Raw genomic sequence first — 15,777 nt, forward strand, 5'->3', positions numbered from 1 at the left:
ATTTATATTCGATTGATCAGCATGGACTTCATCACATTCTTCCTAGCGTTTATAAACAGGTTGATTTCCTCTGAAAAAGGGGACAAAAATCAATGGAAAGGCTCAAAGCACATCCGTTTATAAACAGGTTGATTTTCTCTGAAAAAAAAGGGACAAAAATCAATGTAAAGGCTAAAAGCACATCGTCTTCGTCAATCGTCACCGTGCACCGCTCGGTTTTACACTTTGATCCATTAGACATCAAACCTTTGAACTTCCAAAATCTACATGTATTTCGAATTCATGTTAGAATTTGAAAATTGTATATGAATTTGATCGAAATGGTGTTTCATTCGTTTTCACCATTACAACATCTCGATTCTGCGTAAAGAGCAAAAGTAAATGTTTATATATGACTTTGCGAGTCCTCTGATTTACTCCACATAGTAGCAGATTACAAGAAACAAAGGCTCCACGTAATATATAGCTGGAATTCCTTTTCCAAATGTAAAAGTACAGATTTTTTACTCCATTGCCTCTCTTTCTCATTATCCAACAGCCGGCGTTGTATATACATCGAAGTCCTTCATCTGCCCTCAATGGCATCATGGCATGTGCCACAGGCCAATGTCAGCCATTGGATCATCATCTCCTCCTCAATTCCTCCATGCCAAGACAGTGAATGTGCCAGTGTTCATCCAATAAGCAGATTGGCTCAGAGGATTAGTGACAGAGATCAGGTAATGCTACAATGTGTTCCTCTGCCCTACAAATTTCCGTGCAACACCGAAGATGAGAGCCTTGGTCAACAGCCCTTGATCAAGAGTGCAAGCCAGAGCAACAGCTCCACCGAGCACAAGGAACCTTGCTACTCGGTTTTTCGCGGGTTTCTCTTCTGCTTCCACAATATCTGACTGATCGTCGTTGGATTCCAATCCACGAACAAAATTGTCACCGACCTTGGTATTGATATGCGCCATCAAGGCACTCTGAGACAATGGCTCCCCAGCAGCTCTCGCTTTCTGATAGGCCCGAAGTCCAGGTTCGATTCTCTTTACACACCCCCACATTCCCTGCCGAATGCCAATCTTTGCAATCTCATAGGGAATACCCATGTCCTCATGGTGGAACAGGAGAACCTCACAAGCCGTCAATCCACTGTTCCCTCTTCTTGATTCCACTGTTCAAAGATCAGATGAAAAAAAAAACCAGTTACCAAACTGCCCACAAAGAAAAAAAATAGAGAAATATGTCTACTCATCCATTTCTCCTCTTCTGCGTTGTTCTTTTTTTGGTTCAGACCCATTACTCAAAACAGTATACATTTCACCTCATAAGGCTCAAAGGAAAACAGAGTAGTCAAGGAAATTGGCTTACCTGGACGGATGCACCAGCTTGAATAGTATACATCTACTCTACGAGGTTTGTTACGACGTGGGATGGATGAGCATGGCACACCCTGCACAATGCACAAAACACATACATGTAAATTGCTGAGCTGGTCAACTCTGTGTTCACATGCGCACACTAGTGATTCAAGCAATGCAAGTTGAACTTGCCTAGGCAAAACTATGAATAATCAACAATTTATTTTTACTCTGTAAAAAAGTCCATTTAACCTTTGTTCAATGGTAATACTCTCTTTAGTTCAGAGATACATCTTACTGAATCACTTTATGCAGGGTAAATATCCTAAACAACAATCTTGAACCAAGGTTAAGTCATTAATAAGCATGAATAGGCCTCGAAAAGAAACCTCCAGCCAAAACAAAATGTGTGTTATTTCAGGAAAGCAGGCCAAAACTTCTGAAATGTGACCTGAGAAATGAATTTAAAGCAAGAAGTGATCATATGTTCTCTAATGAGGTACAGAAGGCATCGTCCAATAACTTACAACAGATAACCAGAACTGATATGTGACATACTTCTAAGTTTGACAATGATGTAGGAAATTAGCAACTACTTCCTAGTCCCACCTTGCTTTGTACTTGGTGGTTCCCTATTAAATATATCTTAATGCTCATGGGTGTTCCCACTAAAAAATGGAGATTTGAGAATCTCTGCTGTCAACAACTCAACATTAAGATCAAGACATCAATGATGTTACAAGTCTATATTCATAAGTGTGTTCCAAGGATGGAGAAAATGGCCTGAGGTCAACATCATTAGATAAATATAGTGTTTCAAAAATATCGGCACATCTGAGAAACAACAGCTGGAATTTCTATATGTGGCCTCTCAGTATCAGAAAAGGTACAGTTGTGCAGTACGCAAAGTAATGAATTCACCTAGCTCAGCCTATTCTTAACAGAACAGAGCCAAGGAGGCACAACTGTACAGCATAACTTACTTTGAGAGGATCATTTTGTTGCATACGCGTTAAAGCAGGAAGACTCTAGACCGAAATCCATCCAAAGAAGTTGCATATATGTTTTTGAATTGTTGGCAACTGTAGTGTATAAGTTTGATGCACATAAATTCACTACAATCAGATATTCATATGCTAATGATCAAGTGCAAGTCCTCCTATAACCCCCACAGACAACACCCAAAATATTTTTTCAATGTTTGTTTTTACCTTTGTAACACAATAGTATGCACCTCCCAGTTTCCATATCCGACGAGCAATGATGTACTCCCTGTCACTACAAAAGAAGGGGAACTGCAACAGCAAGAAAAATGCAGAGGCATGAGAACACTCAAAAGGCACAAACAGAATTCAGTCGATTTACTATCATGTCAAGATAATCAACCTTGCGGACCCAATGCACTTTCATCGTGCCTGTTGTCTGACACTCTTCCAAAGTCTTATGATAGATAAGCATATCATCCCACTTGTTGGACATCCGGAATTGATCGTCGCCGAAGAAGTCCCTCACCTCCTCCGGATTTGCATTCTCAAATATAGTACTACTCTGGTATTGTGGAGGTCCAGTCTGATTGCATCAAAAGTATCATTCGAGGACTAGTGAGGATTAGCATTCACCACTTCAGATCAACAAGAAGCAAAGAATTCAGTCCACTGAAAGTGGAATTCACCTGTGGATCCCTCCTCCATGCCTGGTAGGTCATGGCGGGCAGCGCCTTCTCCATCATCTTGATCCATGCCGGGCCGCCATCCCTGCCCTCCACTAGCCTCCAGAGGTTCATCAGGTCATCCTTCCCCACCGCCAGCTGCTCGTTCGCCATCTCCGACGACCTGTCAAACCAAGAAGCACCGACAGGGTCAAAGACCCGCTCCAATTTCGCGCACCAAATCCACCACTCAACGATACGGCTTTGACCACCGCACCAACACCACGAACACGGGGACGCATTTCGCCGAACAGTTCGTGGGCCTACGTACCCAAGCAGGGAGGAGTCGTCCTCCTGCTGCGGCGGCGGCGCCGGGCCGGCGGCGCCGACGTACTGCGCGAGCGGGGCGCGGATGCGGGCGGGGAGCTGGGTCCTCCAGAACTCCAGCGTGGCGAACGTCAGCGGCGCGGGGTGGCTGTCGGCGGTGGCGACGAGGCCGGCGGCCCAGCGCGGGCGCCACGCCCAGCCGAGCAGGAGGCCGAGGAGCGCGGCGGCCCAGAGCGGGCCGGCCAGCACGGCCATCTCGCAGGCCGCGCCCCACGCCGTCGGCTGCTCCAGGACCCTCGCCACCGCCGACAGCACGTACCCCATCGGCGGCGGACGCGGACGCGGCGGCGGCGGCGGCGGTGGCGGAGCGGCGTATCGGGCGGGGGGAAGAAAGGAATGGGCTTTGTGGCCTATCGAGTCGTGGAGGGGATTAAAGACTCGATTTTTATTTTTATTTTTTTTCTCTCTCTCTCTCTTTTATTATTTATTTATTTATTGGGTTTCTTTGGAGAAGCAAAAGGTGTGGTGTGTGAGTAGTGACGGGGGGTCATTGAGGTGTGGACATGGTGCATGGACTTTGCATCTCCCTATCACCTTTCATTATTTTTTTTTCTTCTTTTTTAAGGAGATTTTCTAAAGGACATCTTGGAAGGGGGGTCATTGAGGTGTGGACATGATGCATGGACTTTGCATCTCCCTATCATCTTTCATTATTTTTTTTCTTCTTTTTTAAGGAGATTTTCTAAAGGACTTCTTGGGAGGAGTTTAGTACTAGTTTAGGTCTTCAATGTAGATGTGAATGATTTTTATTTTTGAGAAAGACTAATGAATGGCCCCATGGGGGTGAGCTGAGATGATGTTTTAACAAAGCAATGGTGGGTGGTCAATTGTTTATATTTCCTAGAAGAGTTTAGCTTTTCTTAAGGTGTTGGTTGACCCTTATTAATAATGGTTTTAGTCTTAGTTGATTTCTGGTTGGGATGTCATTTTCACAAGAGTGTTGTGCTCTCATTGCTTGTTCCTTGAAGCCGCAAAAGATAGTCTAAAGATGTCTAAACAATTGAAAAAATGAAGTACATAAGCATCTCCGTTGAGCTAAAATAAAAATGCATCATGTACCTTTTGCTACAATGAAAGGACAATAAGTACTCACTCCGTCCCAAATATAAGAAATTTTAGTTATATGGAACACATCATATTATTATGAATGTAGTCATATAGTCTATCCATATTCGTAGTACTAATCCCATCCAACCAAAACCTCACATATTTTAGAACGGATGGAGTAAACCATTACAATTGGATCGCATATGACTTATATATGTTTTAAAATGTGACCTTTACAACTTGAGTGTAAACTCTTTCAACAGAAGCGAAACAAGAAAAATGACGATTTCATGAATATAATCGACTTAGTAACCCCCGTCATAATATAATCGACTGATCTACATCATAGTTAAGTCAATCCAATCCAACTAAACTTGTGAAAGAAATATCCAACCACATACTCCAGTTCATAAATATCCTAAGACTCATCCTCCAAACCCATTTTCCTCTTCTCATAGCTCATCACGACATGTACTAGTACTAGTACCTACTGGTACTTATTTTTTCTATTGAAATGATTTTTCAGCCATTTTTTTTCGTTTGAATTGATTTTTGAGCCATTGAATCCATGTGAGAGTGGCATGGACAAGGTGTAGAGACGTGGAGGGTTGAGCCACAAGTGATAAGGTGGATTTTTCCGGATTTGGGGGGAGAGGTTGGGGGCAGCACCTTCCGATTCCTGAGGGGGCCAAATCCCCCCACCAACCAACCACAGCCCGCCACGTGGACTGCAGCTGGCCCAAGATGAGTGGCCATTGGCCAAACACCCAGTCACCCAGACCAGCTTAGCTCAGATCAGTACAAAAGCTAGGCTACTATTGGTCCCTGAACAACTATGCAAATTGATGATTAGCCATCAGCTACTACTAATTGAAAGAAGAATGAAAAGGCAGAGGCTTTTGTTACTAATTGATCGCTATCATATCACCTTCATCAGTTGCCAAATGGCTCTCCTGTAGCTGGTGTCTACTGGACACCTGCAGAGTGTAGAGCTGTTCTTGCAGCTGCATGTGTCACTCTCCTATCCTGCCTGAGCCTAACACTGTTTCTCAATTTTTCTTGTCAAGCTGGCACTGCGAGTGATGTGTACTTGTTCAGCCCAGACCATAGTTTTGGTATGAATAGCACTGTTTTATGTGATTTGTTTTAATAAAAAATTCGTAGGGATAGAGGGGCTGATCAGTTCAGCTGGGATGTAGCTGCACAGCCGCAACGCTACAGCCCTCCTAGCCTAATTCTGCTTGCTGACTCCTATAGCTGCAGCACCGCTGCTTCCGTAGCTAGCTATTCTAAATGAACCCAGAGTGAAGCCAAAATGTCAGCAATTTTTGTAGTGTATCACTCATTCACTCAGGGTGTGTTTAATTCACGCTAAAATTGGAAGTTTGATTGAAATTAGAACGATGTGACGGAAAAGTTAGAAGTTTGTGTGTGTAGGAAAGTTTTGATGTGATAGAAAAGTTGGAAGTTTGAAGAAAAAATTTGGAACTAAACTCGGCCTCACTTAAGGCATTTTTTCATATAGCTGAATGATTTTGCTAATACTATTAATGGTATAGGCGAACACATTAACTATTATAATTTTTAAAAATGAATGTTAATGCTTTTTAATAAATTCGTATCAATAAAGCTTTAAAGAAAATCACACCATATTTAAAAGCCCTATCGTATTAATCCATTCTTCAAATGCCTTATAAGTGAGTGAATGAGTGATACAACCCTATTCTTCCATTCTTCAACCTACAAGTTTCATTTTTATGTTAAGAATTCTTCAGTGCATATGATTCTTTCAGTTTCCATGGTGTGTGTATGCATCATGCATGCATGCTGAGCAGATAACCCTATCTATCTATATCTAGTTCGTCCTTCATTGTGGTGCCAGCAATCTGGATAAGTGGGGGAGTTTGGCCCCATTCTCTAATCTGCTGATGATGCTAAATTGTAGCACATGCATGCGTGTCAAAGTGTCCTGAAATTTTTACAATTTGGTCCTTTTTAAAAACTTATTTTACAAATAGACCCCTGGAAAAACTTAAACCGGAAATGATCCTTTTTGGGGCGCCAGAGTGGCTGGCGCCGTACCCCAACATGGCGGCGCCAGCCACACTGGCGTCGTGCCCGTGCCACCGTGGCACTAGGGCTGTCGTGGAGGTGCTGACTGGGCAGAAAGGGGGCGCCAGCCACACTAGCGCCGCCCCTCATACCACGGCGCCAGCATAGCTGGCGCGCCCCTCCTCTGTGGGCCGACCCTTAAACCCCGTGGGCCCCACCACCTTTCTCCTCCCCACTCCCATTTTCGCCATTCCCAGCCCGAGCAGCGAGCTGCTGTTCTTCTCCCTCTCTCTCCCCCTCACCTCTCTACCTCAAATCCACTCAATTTGAAGCCGTTTTTCGCGGGATTTTTTGTGGAAATCGAAGAGAAAGGTAGACTCCTTCATTCCCCCCTCTTTTTTTCATTTTTATTGGTTGAATTTGTAGATCGGTGGGTAACCCTAGAACCCCTTTTTTACCCAAATTTGTGATTTTTAGCATTTGTTCTTAGGATTGGCTTGTTGTAGTGCTACATGTTTGCAATGTACTCATTGGTGTCATGATTTTTTTAACCATATATGTGGTAATGTTAATTTTTGGATGGTTTGGTTGGATGGATGGATGAAAAATTATGGTTGAGGCATGACGAAGGTTTGGGTTGTATGATAGAGTATTTGTAATATTTCGATGTGTAATGCAGTAGTAAACTTGTTGATAGTTGTAGGTGGATTAAATATTTTTTTGGAGTAGTAGCTTTGGGACAATTTAAGTTATGCATTGGTTATAATATGTCGGTTTGGACTACGTTTAGGAATGAAGATTTAATTTTTGTTGCAAAGTTACATTTGATTTTTTGGTGTAGATGGATAGACTTGTTCATGTTTACTACGGTGGTAGAGTGGTGGAACCTTATGTTGGTGGACATGTTGAGTTTGAGGATATGTCATTGAAAACCATTTTGTTTCCCACCCACCCAACTCTAGATGAACTAAGGTCACGAGTGAAAGAAGTTCTTGGATGGACCGAGGATAATGTGGAGATTTGTTTTTATAGGAGATACGATGTTGGTCAAGGGCATAAGTATATATTAAATGTGATAGGTTAGTTGGAATGGGAAGTTTACTTTGATTTGGTAAAAGAGTCTCAGTTTAGATCTCTAGAGGTGTTTGCATCAAAGTTAGTTCGTACCGTAGAAAATTTGGATCTAAACAAATCTCCTTCTTATCATTACGTTGAGAAGAATTTTGTGACATATTATTCTCGTCGTGGAGGGGTGCAAGTAAGAGTGAGTTGGTACGAGAAGACTTGGAGGGGGAAGGAGAGAAGAAGAGACCTTTGCTTGGAAATGATTTATGGGAGGCAGGACCATCAAAGAGACATTGCGGTACTGATGATGTGGATGCAGCGAGGGTGATGAAAAGGGAGTTAGTACAAGAGGGGCTTGATCTAAGTGAACATTTGTCGGCGAGTGTTCATTGGTCGTCGTACGGAGTCAACCCTGAATACCCGACAGAAGTAGCAGGCCAATATGTGAATCCAGATGATTACTTTGATGTCGAATTGAGTGGTGGTCACGATTCTGTCTCAGTAAAAGTCAATAGAGATGATGTTGACGAGGAGGCAAGTGTTGAGCAATATGATGTTGAATTTGCTGAAGACTCTGATGATGACCGTCCATTCCCTCCACTTACTAATAATGACAAGTTAGCATTAGAGGAATGTCGTGCGTTTGAGAAGGTGTTTGGGAGGAAGCCGGACATTCCTGAGTTTAGGGACCTAACACATGCCCATGGTGCACTACTAGATGGCGGCATCAACCTAGATCAGTTGCCAGAACCATTCCAGGTGGATGGTCTCAGAAAGGGTTTAGAGTTCCCATCCATGGTCGCATTGAAGCTATGGCTCCAGGAGTACGCCATCGTGCACCATCGTCCATACCGTGTTGTCAATTCTGCCGCAAATAGGAGGTACACTGTTAAATGTGAAAACCCACGGTGCAAATGGAAGGTCCATGCAACTAAGAGGTCTAGTGGCACGTGGAGGATATCACGGGTAGGTAAGGAACATAGTTGTGCTACTGCCGAAGGTTCAGGGAGCCACCGGCAACTGACATCAAAGTTCATAGCAAATAGGTTATGCAATGCCATAAAACTGCAACCTACACTCTCTGCTTCTGCGTTAGCTTTGTATATATTTGAGGTTTTCCAGTATAGGGTGAAGTATGGCAAGGCTTGGAGGGCACGAGAGGAGGCTATGAAGCTCATTTACGGTGAATGGGGTGAAGCGTATGTCTGTTTGCCCACTTTGCTGCAAGCCATTAAGCAGAGGAATCCCAGTATGGTCTACCACATCGATACTCATCCTGATAGGGTTGTCAACGTTGATGGAGTGACTAAGAAAATTTTTATGCGTGCATTCTGGTGCTTTGGTCCTTCCATTGAGGCTTTTAAGCATTGTAGGCCAGTACTAGCTATAGATGCAACCTTCCTAACTGGGAAATACGGTGGTGCCTTGATGACTGCATTATCAGCTGATGCGGAGGACCAACTTGTACCTTTAGCTTTTGCCTTGGTGGAGAAAGAGAATTCACGAGACTGGTGCTGGTTTATCGATCTTGTCCGACGGGTTGTGGTTGGGCCGCATAGGGAGGTTTGTATTATCTCAGATCGACATGCTGGTATAATGAATGCCATGATGACTCCTGTTCCAGGATTGCCATCGGTTCACCACCGGTGGTGCATGAGGCACTTCAGTGCTAATTTCCACAAGGCCGGTGCGGACAAGCATCAGACAAAAGAGCTCCTAAGGATATGTCAGATTGACGAGAAGTGGATATTTGAGAGGGATGTTGAGGCACTAAGGCAGCGTATTCCCGAAGGTCCTCGTAAATGGCTTGAAGATGAGTTGTTGGATAAAGATAAGTGGTCTCGTGCATACGATAGAAATGGCCGCCGGTGGGGTTACATGACAACCAACATGGCCGAACAGTTCAATAGCGTGCTAGTTGGTGTTCGTAAGCTTCCAGTGACGGCCATCGTATCATTTACGTTCATGAAGTGCAATGACTACTTTGTGAACAGACATGATGAAGCTTTGAAGCGAGTCCAGTTAGGGCAGCGTTGGTCCACCAAGGTTGACAGTAAGATGAAGGTGCAAAAAAGTAAGGCGAACAAACACACTGCAAGGTGTTTCGATAAGCAGAAAAAGACATACGAGGTCACAGAGAGGGGTGGTATAACGCGTGGTGGTGTTAGATTCGGCGCAAGAGCCTTCAAAGTTGAAGGTGAGGGGAACTCATGTTCTTGCCAAAGGCCATTGCTCTACCATATGCCTTGCTCACATCTTATACACGTTTATCTGATTCATGCAATTGATGAGGAATCTCCCAACCGAATGCCGTATCAGTTCTCTTCAAGAGCCGTTGTGAACACGTGTACCAACCGGGGAGACTACCACCACCACTACCTCAATCCGCGCGTCCAAGTACTGCTCGACACTCCATCAGGATAGAAGTGCGTGAAAGAGTTGGTGGCTCGTCGTCGTCACGCATTAAGCAAGGGAGGGGAAAGGGGAAGGCGCCGGCTCCACCTAGCGACGACGATGACGACGAGGACGAGGAGGATGAGGACTACGTCGCACCAGACGCCGAGGAGATAGACATGTCACAGCTTCCCGACGCGCCTCAGGGGACGCAACCCACGCAATACAACTTGCGATCCACTCGGGCAGCGAAAAAGAGGTAAAATGAGCTTACCATTCTCAAATGTTATTTGATTTCCCTTATTTTGTTTTTAAAATGTTTTAAACATTGGATTTTCAAATGTAGGTACACTCCGGGCTCGCAAGCAATTCGGCGCCAACGGAAGAAGTAATTTGTATGAAGTTAATCTATTGGTTGGTAGTATGACATATGTGGTGCACTATGTGATATAAAATGTGATGGACTATGTGAGGACTATGTGATGGACTTTTGACATTGTTTCATGTGTGGAATATAGAATGGACTTTTTGCATTGTTTGATGTGTGGGATATGTGATGGATTTTTGGCATTGTTTGATGTGTGGAATATGTGATGGACTATGTGAGGACTATGTGATGGACTTTTGGCATTGTGATTTGTGCAATTGGAACCTATTTTAGTCTGTACGAATCTGTGAATTGTGATTTGAATTGCGAACTGTGAATTGGTACATTTGTGCAATATGGATCTTCAATTTGCAGGGAGGCAAAGGGCGGCGCCAACCACCCTGGCGCCGCGGTTGGGAAGGGCGGCGCCAGCCAGTGCCGCGAGGCAGAAGGGTTTCGGGCTGGGGGAGGGCGGCGCCAGCTACCCTGGCGCCGTAGTCCATGAGGGCGGCGCCAGCCGAGGCCCGGAGGCAGAAGGGCTTCGATGGGGGGAGGAGGGGGCGCCAGCCACCCTGGCGCCGCGGTCGGGGGGGGGGGGGGGCGCCAGCCGTTGCCTGGAGGCAGAACAGACTTGGCGAAAATTTTTAGGGGGGGGGGAGAAAGTTGGTGGGGCCCGCAGAGGAGGGGCGCGCCAGCCATGCTGGCGCCGTGGTATGAGGGGCGGCGCCACTTTGGCTGGCGCCCCCTTCGGCCTAGTCAGCACCTCCACGACAGCCCTATTGCCACGGTGGCACGGGCACGACGCCAGTGTGGCTGGCGCCGCCATGTTGGGGTACGGCGCCAGCCACTCTGGCGTCCCAAAAAGGACCATTTCCGGTTTAAGTTTTCTCAGAGGTCTATTTATAAAATAAGTTTTTAAAAAGGACCAAAATGTAAAAATTTCAGTCAAGTGTCACCTGCAGAAAAAGAGCTAAAACCTCCATTATTTATCTGTTAATTTTCGCATGCAACAACCCATATGCATGTCTCATGTGAAGGGACAGCTTAGCTAGCTGGCTGGGCTACCTAAAGCTGCGTGTTAATTATCCTAATTAGTTAGCCCTTGAGTGTGCTAAACGTTTGCAATATGAAAGTGATTAAGCTATGAGCACCAAAAGAGCAGCTAGCTCAAGCTGCAACACTACCACCTACATCCTTCTAGATTGGATAACAAATATTGATAAGCTAGATCTCCAATGCAGTTTAGCCCAGCTGATCACTAGCATTCATCATCTCTTTATCGACGTTGCCCATAATTGAGACCACTTAATCATGTGATTCACAAGGTAATAATTAATTAGTACTAGCATACGCGACGATGCGGCTTAAGGGCAAGTTTAATAGTACAGCCCACTACTAACTTCAATTCATCTATAGCTAATTTAATAGCCAATTCATACAATAGTTACTTACTATACTATTCATATATGGTCCCACCTGTCATACACACCTTACGTCTTGGAGTCCGTACTGCAGCTGGCTACAGATCTGTAGCCCGCTGATCTTCTCTCTAATCTTTTATCTCATTAAAATATGCTTATAGCTGGCTAATACTTCCTCCGTTTCAAAATGTTTGACACCGTTGACTTTTTAGTACGTGTTTGACCATTCGTCTTCTTTAAAAAATTTAAGTAATTATTTATTCTTTTCATATCATTTGATTCATTGTTAAATATACTTTCATGTACACATATAGTTTTACATATTTCACAAATTTTTTTAATAAGACGAACGGTCAAACACGTGCTAAAAAGTTAACGGTGTCAAACATTTTAAAACGGAGGGAGTAATATGCTATTGTGCCTGCTCTAATTGTTGTCTATATTTGCACACCAACCACCCACCAATTGTTTGCTGGCCATGCATATCATATACTTTGAGCTAGAGTTCAGTGATACACGTATGTACTTCCTTTTGGAAATCAAGAAACCTCTCGCCTATAAAAGACCGCCTATTTAAGCATATTAATTTGTTGGTTGGGATAGAATCACAGCATGCAGAAAATGCACAGCTATATACAACTCCAGCACATGATCTTTGAACTATGACTGATGTCCAATCCAATGCCCATTCTTGCCAGAGCCCAATTAGTGATCGATCTGGATCATACCCCAGATAAGAAGTTAAGAACTGAAGCTGTATACGCCGCAGGTAGGACAAATCAATCATACGTGAATCTTCAGAAAAATAAATTGCACTTTACTAAATGTTTTTGTTTTTCAAACGATGCACTTTACTGAGTAAGAGTAGAGAATAGATGCGCCCGGCGTACAAACCAACCTAATTCTGAAATGGAGTCCTGGCTCATCGTTTCGCTTATAAATATCATAAACGAACCATCTTACTAATGATTACAAAATAATCTATGAGTAAAACTTTCAAATAAACTGAAAAGAAAACACACCCCGAATCAACTCTTCATCACATTTCTGAATTTCTGAATCTGTTCTTCAGAAATCACATTTCTGAATCTCGTCTTTTTATTGAACGAAAATGCTGGTTACTTTTGGAAAAAAATTCTATAGGAAAGTTGTTTTAAAAAATTATATTAATCTATTTTTAAGTTAGTTTTAGCTAATACTTAATTAATTATATGATAATAAGCTGTTCCATTTTCCGTGCCGGATGGATAGGGGGCCCCTTAGAGCAGGTACAATGCGGGCTATTAGCCAACCATAAATATATTTTAATGAAATAAAAGATTAGAGTGAAGAGCAGCGGGCTAAAGATCTGTAGCCAGCTGCAGCACGGACTCCAAGACGCAATGTGTATATGACAGGTGGGACCATATGTTAATAGTATAGTAAACACTATTGTATGAATTAGCTATTAGATCGACTATAGATAAATTAGAGCTAGTGGGCTCTAGTTAAACTTGCTCTTATGGGGAAACACCCCCTTAGATTGTCAAAAACTCTAGGCCAACGCTTCTCCAGCCTAGGCCAGATCCGAGGGCCTTGCATCATGCCACTGAACGAGAATGGGATCGTCCGCGTCGTCAGGGAAGCAAAGCAACCAACAGGCGCCGCCATGGCCGACCACCTCGCGAGCTTCAGCGTTTGCTTCCGGTTTCTCACCATCTGAAATTCTGTGGATGCTGCCGGCAACTGGCCTTCTGACAGGTGGTCCCCACTAGTCATACACACTAGCCCAGCTGACAGGTGGTCCCCACTAGTCATACACACTAACCCCAACTAACTGAGACATCCTCAACTGACTCAGCCTCCGAGATAAGCCGCGCCGTCGCCGCCGCAGAAACCGCAAAAGCCATCGCCGCCGCCGCCGCCGCCGTGGCCATGGCAGCAGCATGCTCCTCCGCCGCCTTCCTCGCCTACCCGGGCAGCCTAGGAGCAGGGCCCCGCCCCCTCCGCCTCTTCCGCGCATTCGCGGCGGCCTCCTCCTCCGGGTCGGGGAGCAAGAAGAAGGCGAGGAAGTCCAAGGGCGCTGGGAACAAGGGGGAAGCCAGCGGCGGTGGAGGCGGCAAGGGGAAGGAGAAGGCGCTGGAGCCGCCGCCCGCGGTGATACGCCGCGCGCCGGCTGGGAGCGCGTCGGTGTTCCAGCAGCCGGAGCCGGGGTTCACCCCCGGCGGCGGCGGCGGCGGGAAGGGGCCGACGGAGGAGGAGCGGCGGCAGCGGCAGGCCAACGAGAACGCCTTCCTCCTCGCATGGCTGGGGCTCGGCTTGATCATCCTCGCCGAGGGCCTCGCGCTCGCCGCCTCCGGTAACGAAGCTTAGTTTTATTTATTTTTTTTCAATTAATATATTATCCTCTGCTTACAATTTTAGTGGTTCAACTTAACTGAACAACACTAGTCTGTAATTAACACTGAATGTCTGAACAGAAAAGAAATCGCGTTTCAGTAAGTAATCATTCAGTAAATGACCACACCTTTCTAGTGGAAATGCTGAATGTGGTGATCAGTGATGGAGGAATCGTCACATTTTCTGAACTAGTGTATGCGTTTTCCATTCCTATCATGATATGTTGGTGTAATCATCTGAACTGAAGTGTGACATGATAATGATGGTACACGAAACAAAGTGAATGTAGCTTTACTTGCTCTAAATAAGAATTTTAAGTAGCACCAGATTTATTATGTGTTATTATAACAGAGTTGGAGTAGTTATCAACAAGTGACCTAACTTTTTTTTAAAAAGATAATGAAGTGACCTAACTATTTACTGAGGATAATCTGAAATTTAGTGCTTTAGAACTGTGGAGCTTAGTGATCTTTGAGACTTTGAGCCTTATATCATAATGTTATGCAGGTTTCCTGCCAGAAGAATGGGACAGCTTTTTCGTGAAGTTCCTTTATCCATCGTTTACTCCTACGGTAATATTGTTTTTGGGCGGTACGGTCGGATATGGCGTCTTCAAGTACTTCGAAGGCGAGAAAAGCAATAGCTAGATGGCTGCACAAAGGTTGGACTCAAATATATTCATCTTCTGAATTTTGGCCCTATAGTTCTCCCAAAAGTTTTTTTATCATAGGCTCACTGCCTCCAGCAATCATATATCTGACTGCTAGTTCTGTATATGCCTCTTTCACATCAATGCCATATTGCCATCTCTGTTCTTATGATCTTTGGAATCTAAAACCTTTTTTTTCTGCAATATCGTATTTTCATTTCTTCTCCTTTTACCTTACCATAGATTGGCCATATTTTCATTTCAATGTAGATTTGGAAGGGAACATATTGTCTAACCGTCACATACCCCAATTTATTTGCAGGTGAGTAAAAGAATGAGGCGGGTTGAAACACGATTAGAGAGTAAATGGTTCATATTTGCCATGGTTAGAGTATTGACTATTACCATCGTAGCTGCACAAGACACCAGTCAGAGGCTTTGCGCAAATTGCAGTGCGACTGTGCAAATTACAAATTGCGCAATCATAAGCAAATGGAAAAAAAAAACTCAAATCTAGAGTTTCCCGACATGATTTCGCAGACCATGCATATCGTGGTCAAGACAAGAGGATCATTGATAAATTCAGTTTCTTGAAGCAAGCAGGTGCAGAGAAGTTGTACCCTATTTTATGAGGCATCACACAAATCAGCGGCTGGGGAAGCTACGAGCTCTGGAACTCCCTGTCTGTCATCAGTGTCTAGTTCGTCTCTAGCTAGTTCTCTTGTACTTCTTGACTTGTTATTGTTGTTCAGGTCATCTAACTCCTGGGGTTTGTTCAGCGTGCAAGTCAATAAATTTGTATTGTGCTATTTTGTTAATGAAATGAAACGCGATCGTTTGGTTTTTATAATAATTTTGTAATTGAAGTGGTTCAGCTTTTGACATGAGTCAGCAGGGCAGGTGGGCAAGGAGGAGATCGAAGGATGCGGAGGACGAACGAGGTGGTGCAGCGCGGCGGAGCTCCGGCGATCGGCCGCCGCGCGATCGAGGCCGATGCGCACTTGTGACGGAGGCCACTGCAG

At 44.5% G+C, this 15,777-nt stretch overlaps 3 protein-coding genes across 3 annotated transcripts; 2 read left to right on the top strand and 1 right to left on the bottom strand.

Moving 5' to 3' along the window:
* Positions 1-358: 358 nt before the first annotated feature.
* On the bottom strand, positions 359-3,726 carry LOC107280196 (uncharacterized). The gene is made up of 6 exons (XM_015771961.3): positions 3,326-3,726; positions 3,019-3,178; positions 2,733-2,915; positions 2,558-2,641; positions 1,357-1,438; positions 359-1,159 (listed from the first exon to the last, which is right to left on the bottom strand). Exons 1-6 carry the CDS (start codon positions 3,643-3,645, stop codon positions 726-728), a joined length of 1,263 nt encoding a protein of 420 aa, XP_015627447.1. The 5' UTR covers positions 3,646-3,726; the 3' UTR covers positions 359-725.
* Positions 3,727-7,056: 3,330 nt separating this feature from the next.
* Positions 7,057-10,545, top strand: LOC112937877 (uncharacterized). Its single transcript, XM_066307220.1, has 3 exons — positions 7,057-9,742; positions 9,865-10,198; positions 10,286-10,545. Exons 1-3 carry the CDS (start codon positions 7,873-7,875, stop codon positions 10,329-10,331), a joined length of 2,250 nt encoding a protein of 749 aa, XP_066163317.1. The 5' UTR covers positions 7,057-7,872; the 3' UTR covers positions 10,332-10,545.
* Positions 10,546-13,550: 3,005 nt separating this feature from the next.
* On the top strand, positions 13,551-15,608 carry LOC4328146 (protein LPA2). The gene is made up of 3 exons (XM_015768254.3): positions 13,551-14,065; positions 14,614-14,767; positions 15,078-15,608. Exons 1-2 carry the CDS (start codon positions 13,642-13,644, stop codon positions 14,751-14,753), a joined length of 564 nt encoding a protein of 187 aa, XP_015623740.1. The 5' UTR covers positions 13,551-13,641; the 3' UTR covers positions 14,754-14,767; positions 15,078-15,608.
* Positions 15,609-15,777: the final 169 nt, after the last annotated feature.

The sequence above is a fragment of the Oryza sativa genome, chromosome 2, assembly GCF_034140825.1.
Source record: "Oryza sativa Japonica Group chromosome 2, ASM3414082v1".
NCBI lineage: Eukaryota > Viridiplantae > Streptophyta > Magnoliopsida > Poales > Poaceae > Oryza > Oryza sativa.

What these genes read in the sequence shown, in the direction of transcription:
- LOC107280196 (XM_015771961.3), bottom strand. Translation starts at nt 3,645, where the DNA reads ATGGGGTACGTGCTGTCGGCGGTGGCGAGGGTCCTGGAGCAGCCGACG. An exon ending in CATGGAGGAGGGATCCACAG is followed by an intron (nt 2,916 to 3,018) that starts GTGAATTCCACT and finishes TGATGCAATCAG; the next exon opens with ACTGGACCTCCACAATACCA. An exon ending in AAGTGCATTGGGTCCGCAAG is followed by an intron (nt 2,642 to 2,732) that starts GTTGATTATCTT and finishes TTGCTGTTGCAG; the next exon opens with TTCCCCTTCTTTTGTAGTGA.
- LOC112937877 (XM_066307220.1), top strand. Translation starts at nt 7,873, where the DNA reads ATGAAAAGGGAGTTAGTACAAGAGGGGCTTGATCTAAGTGAACATTTG. An exon ending in AAGAGCCTTCAAAGTTGAAG is followed by an intron (nt 9,743 to 9,864) that starts GTGAGGGGAACT and finishes ATGCCGTATCAG; the next exon opens with TTCTCTTCAAGAGCCGTTGT. An exon ending in ACTCGGGCAGCGAAAAAGAG is followed by an intron (nt 10,199 to 10,285) that starts GTAAAATGAGCT and finishes TTTCAAATGTAG; the next exon opens with GTACACTCCGGGCTCGCAAG.
- LOC4328146 (XM_015768254.3), top strand. Translation starts at nt 13,642, where the DNA reads ATGGCAGCAGCATGCTCCTCCGCCGCCTTCCTCGCCTACCCGGGCAGC. An exon ending in CCTCGCGCTCGCCGCCTCCG is followed by an intron (nt 14,066 to 14,613) that starts GTAACGAAGCTT and finishes AATGTTATGCAG; the next exon opens with GTTTCCTGCCAGAAGAATGG.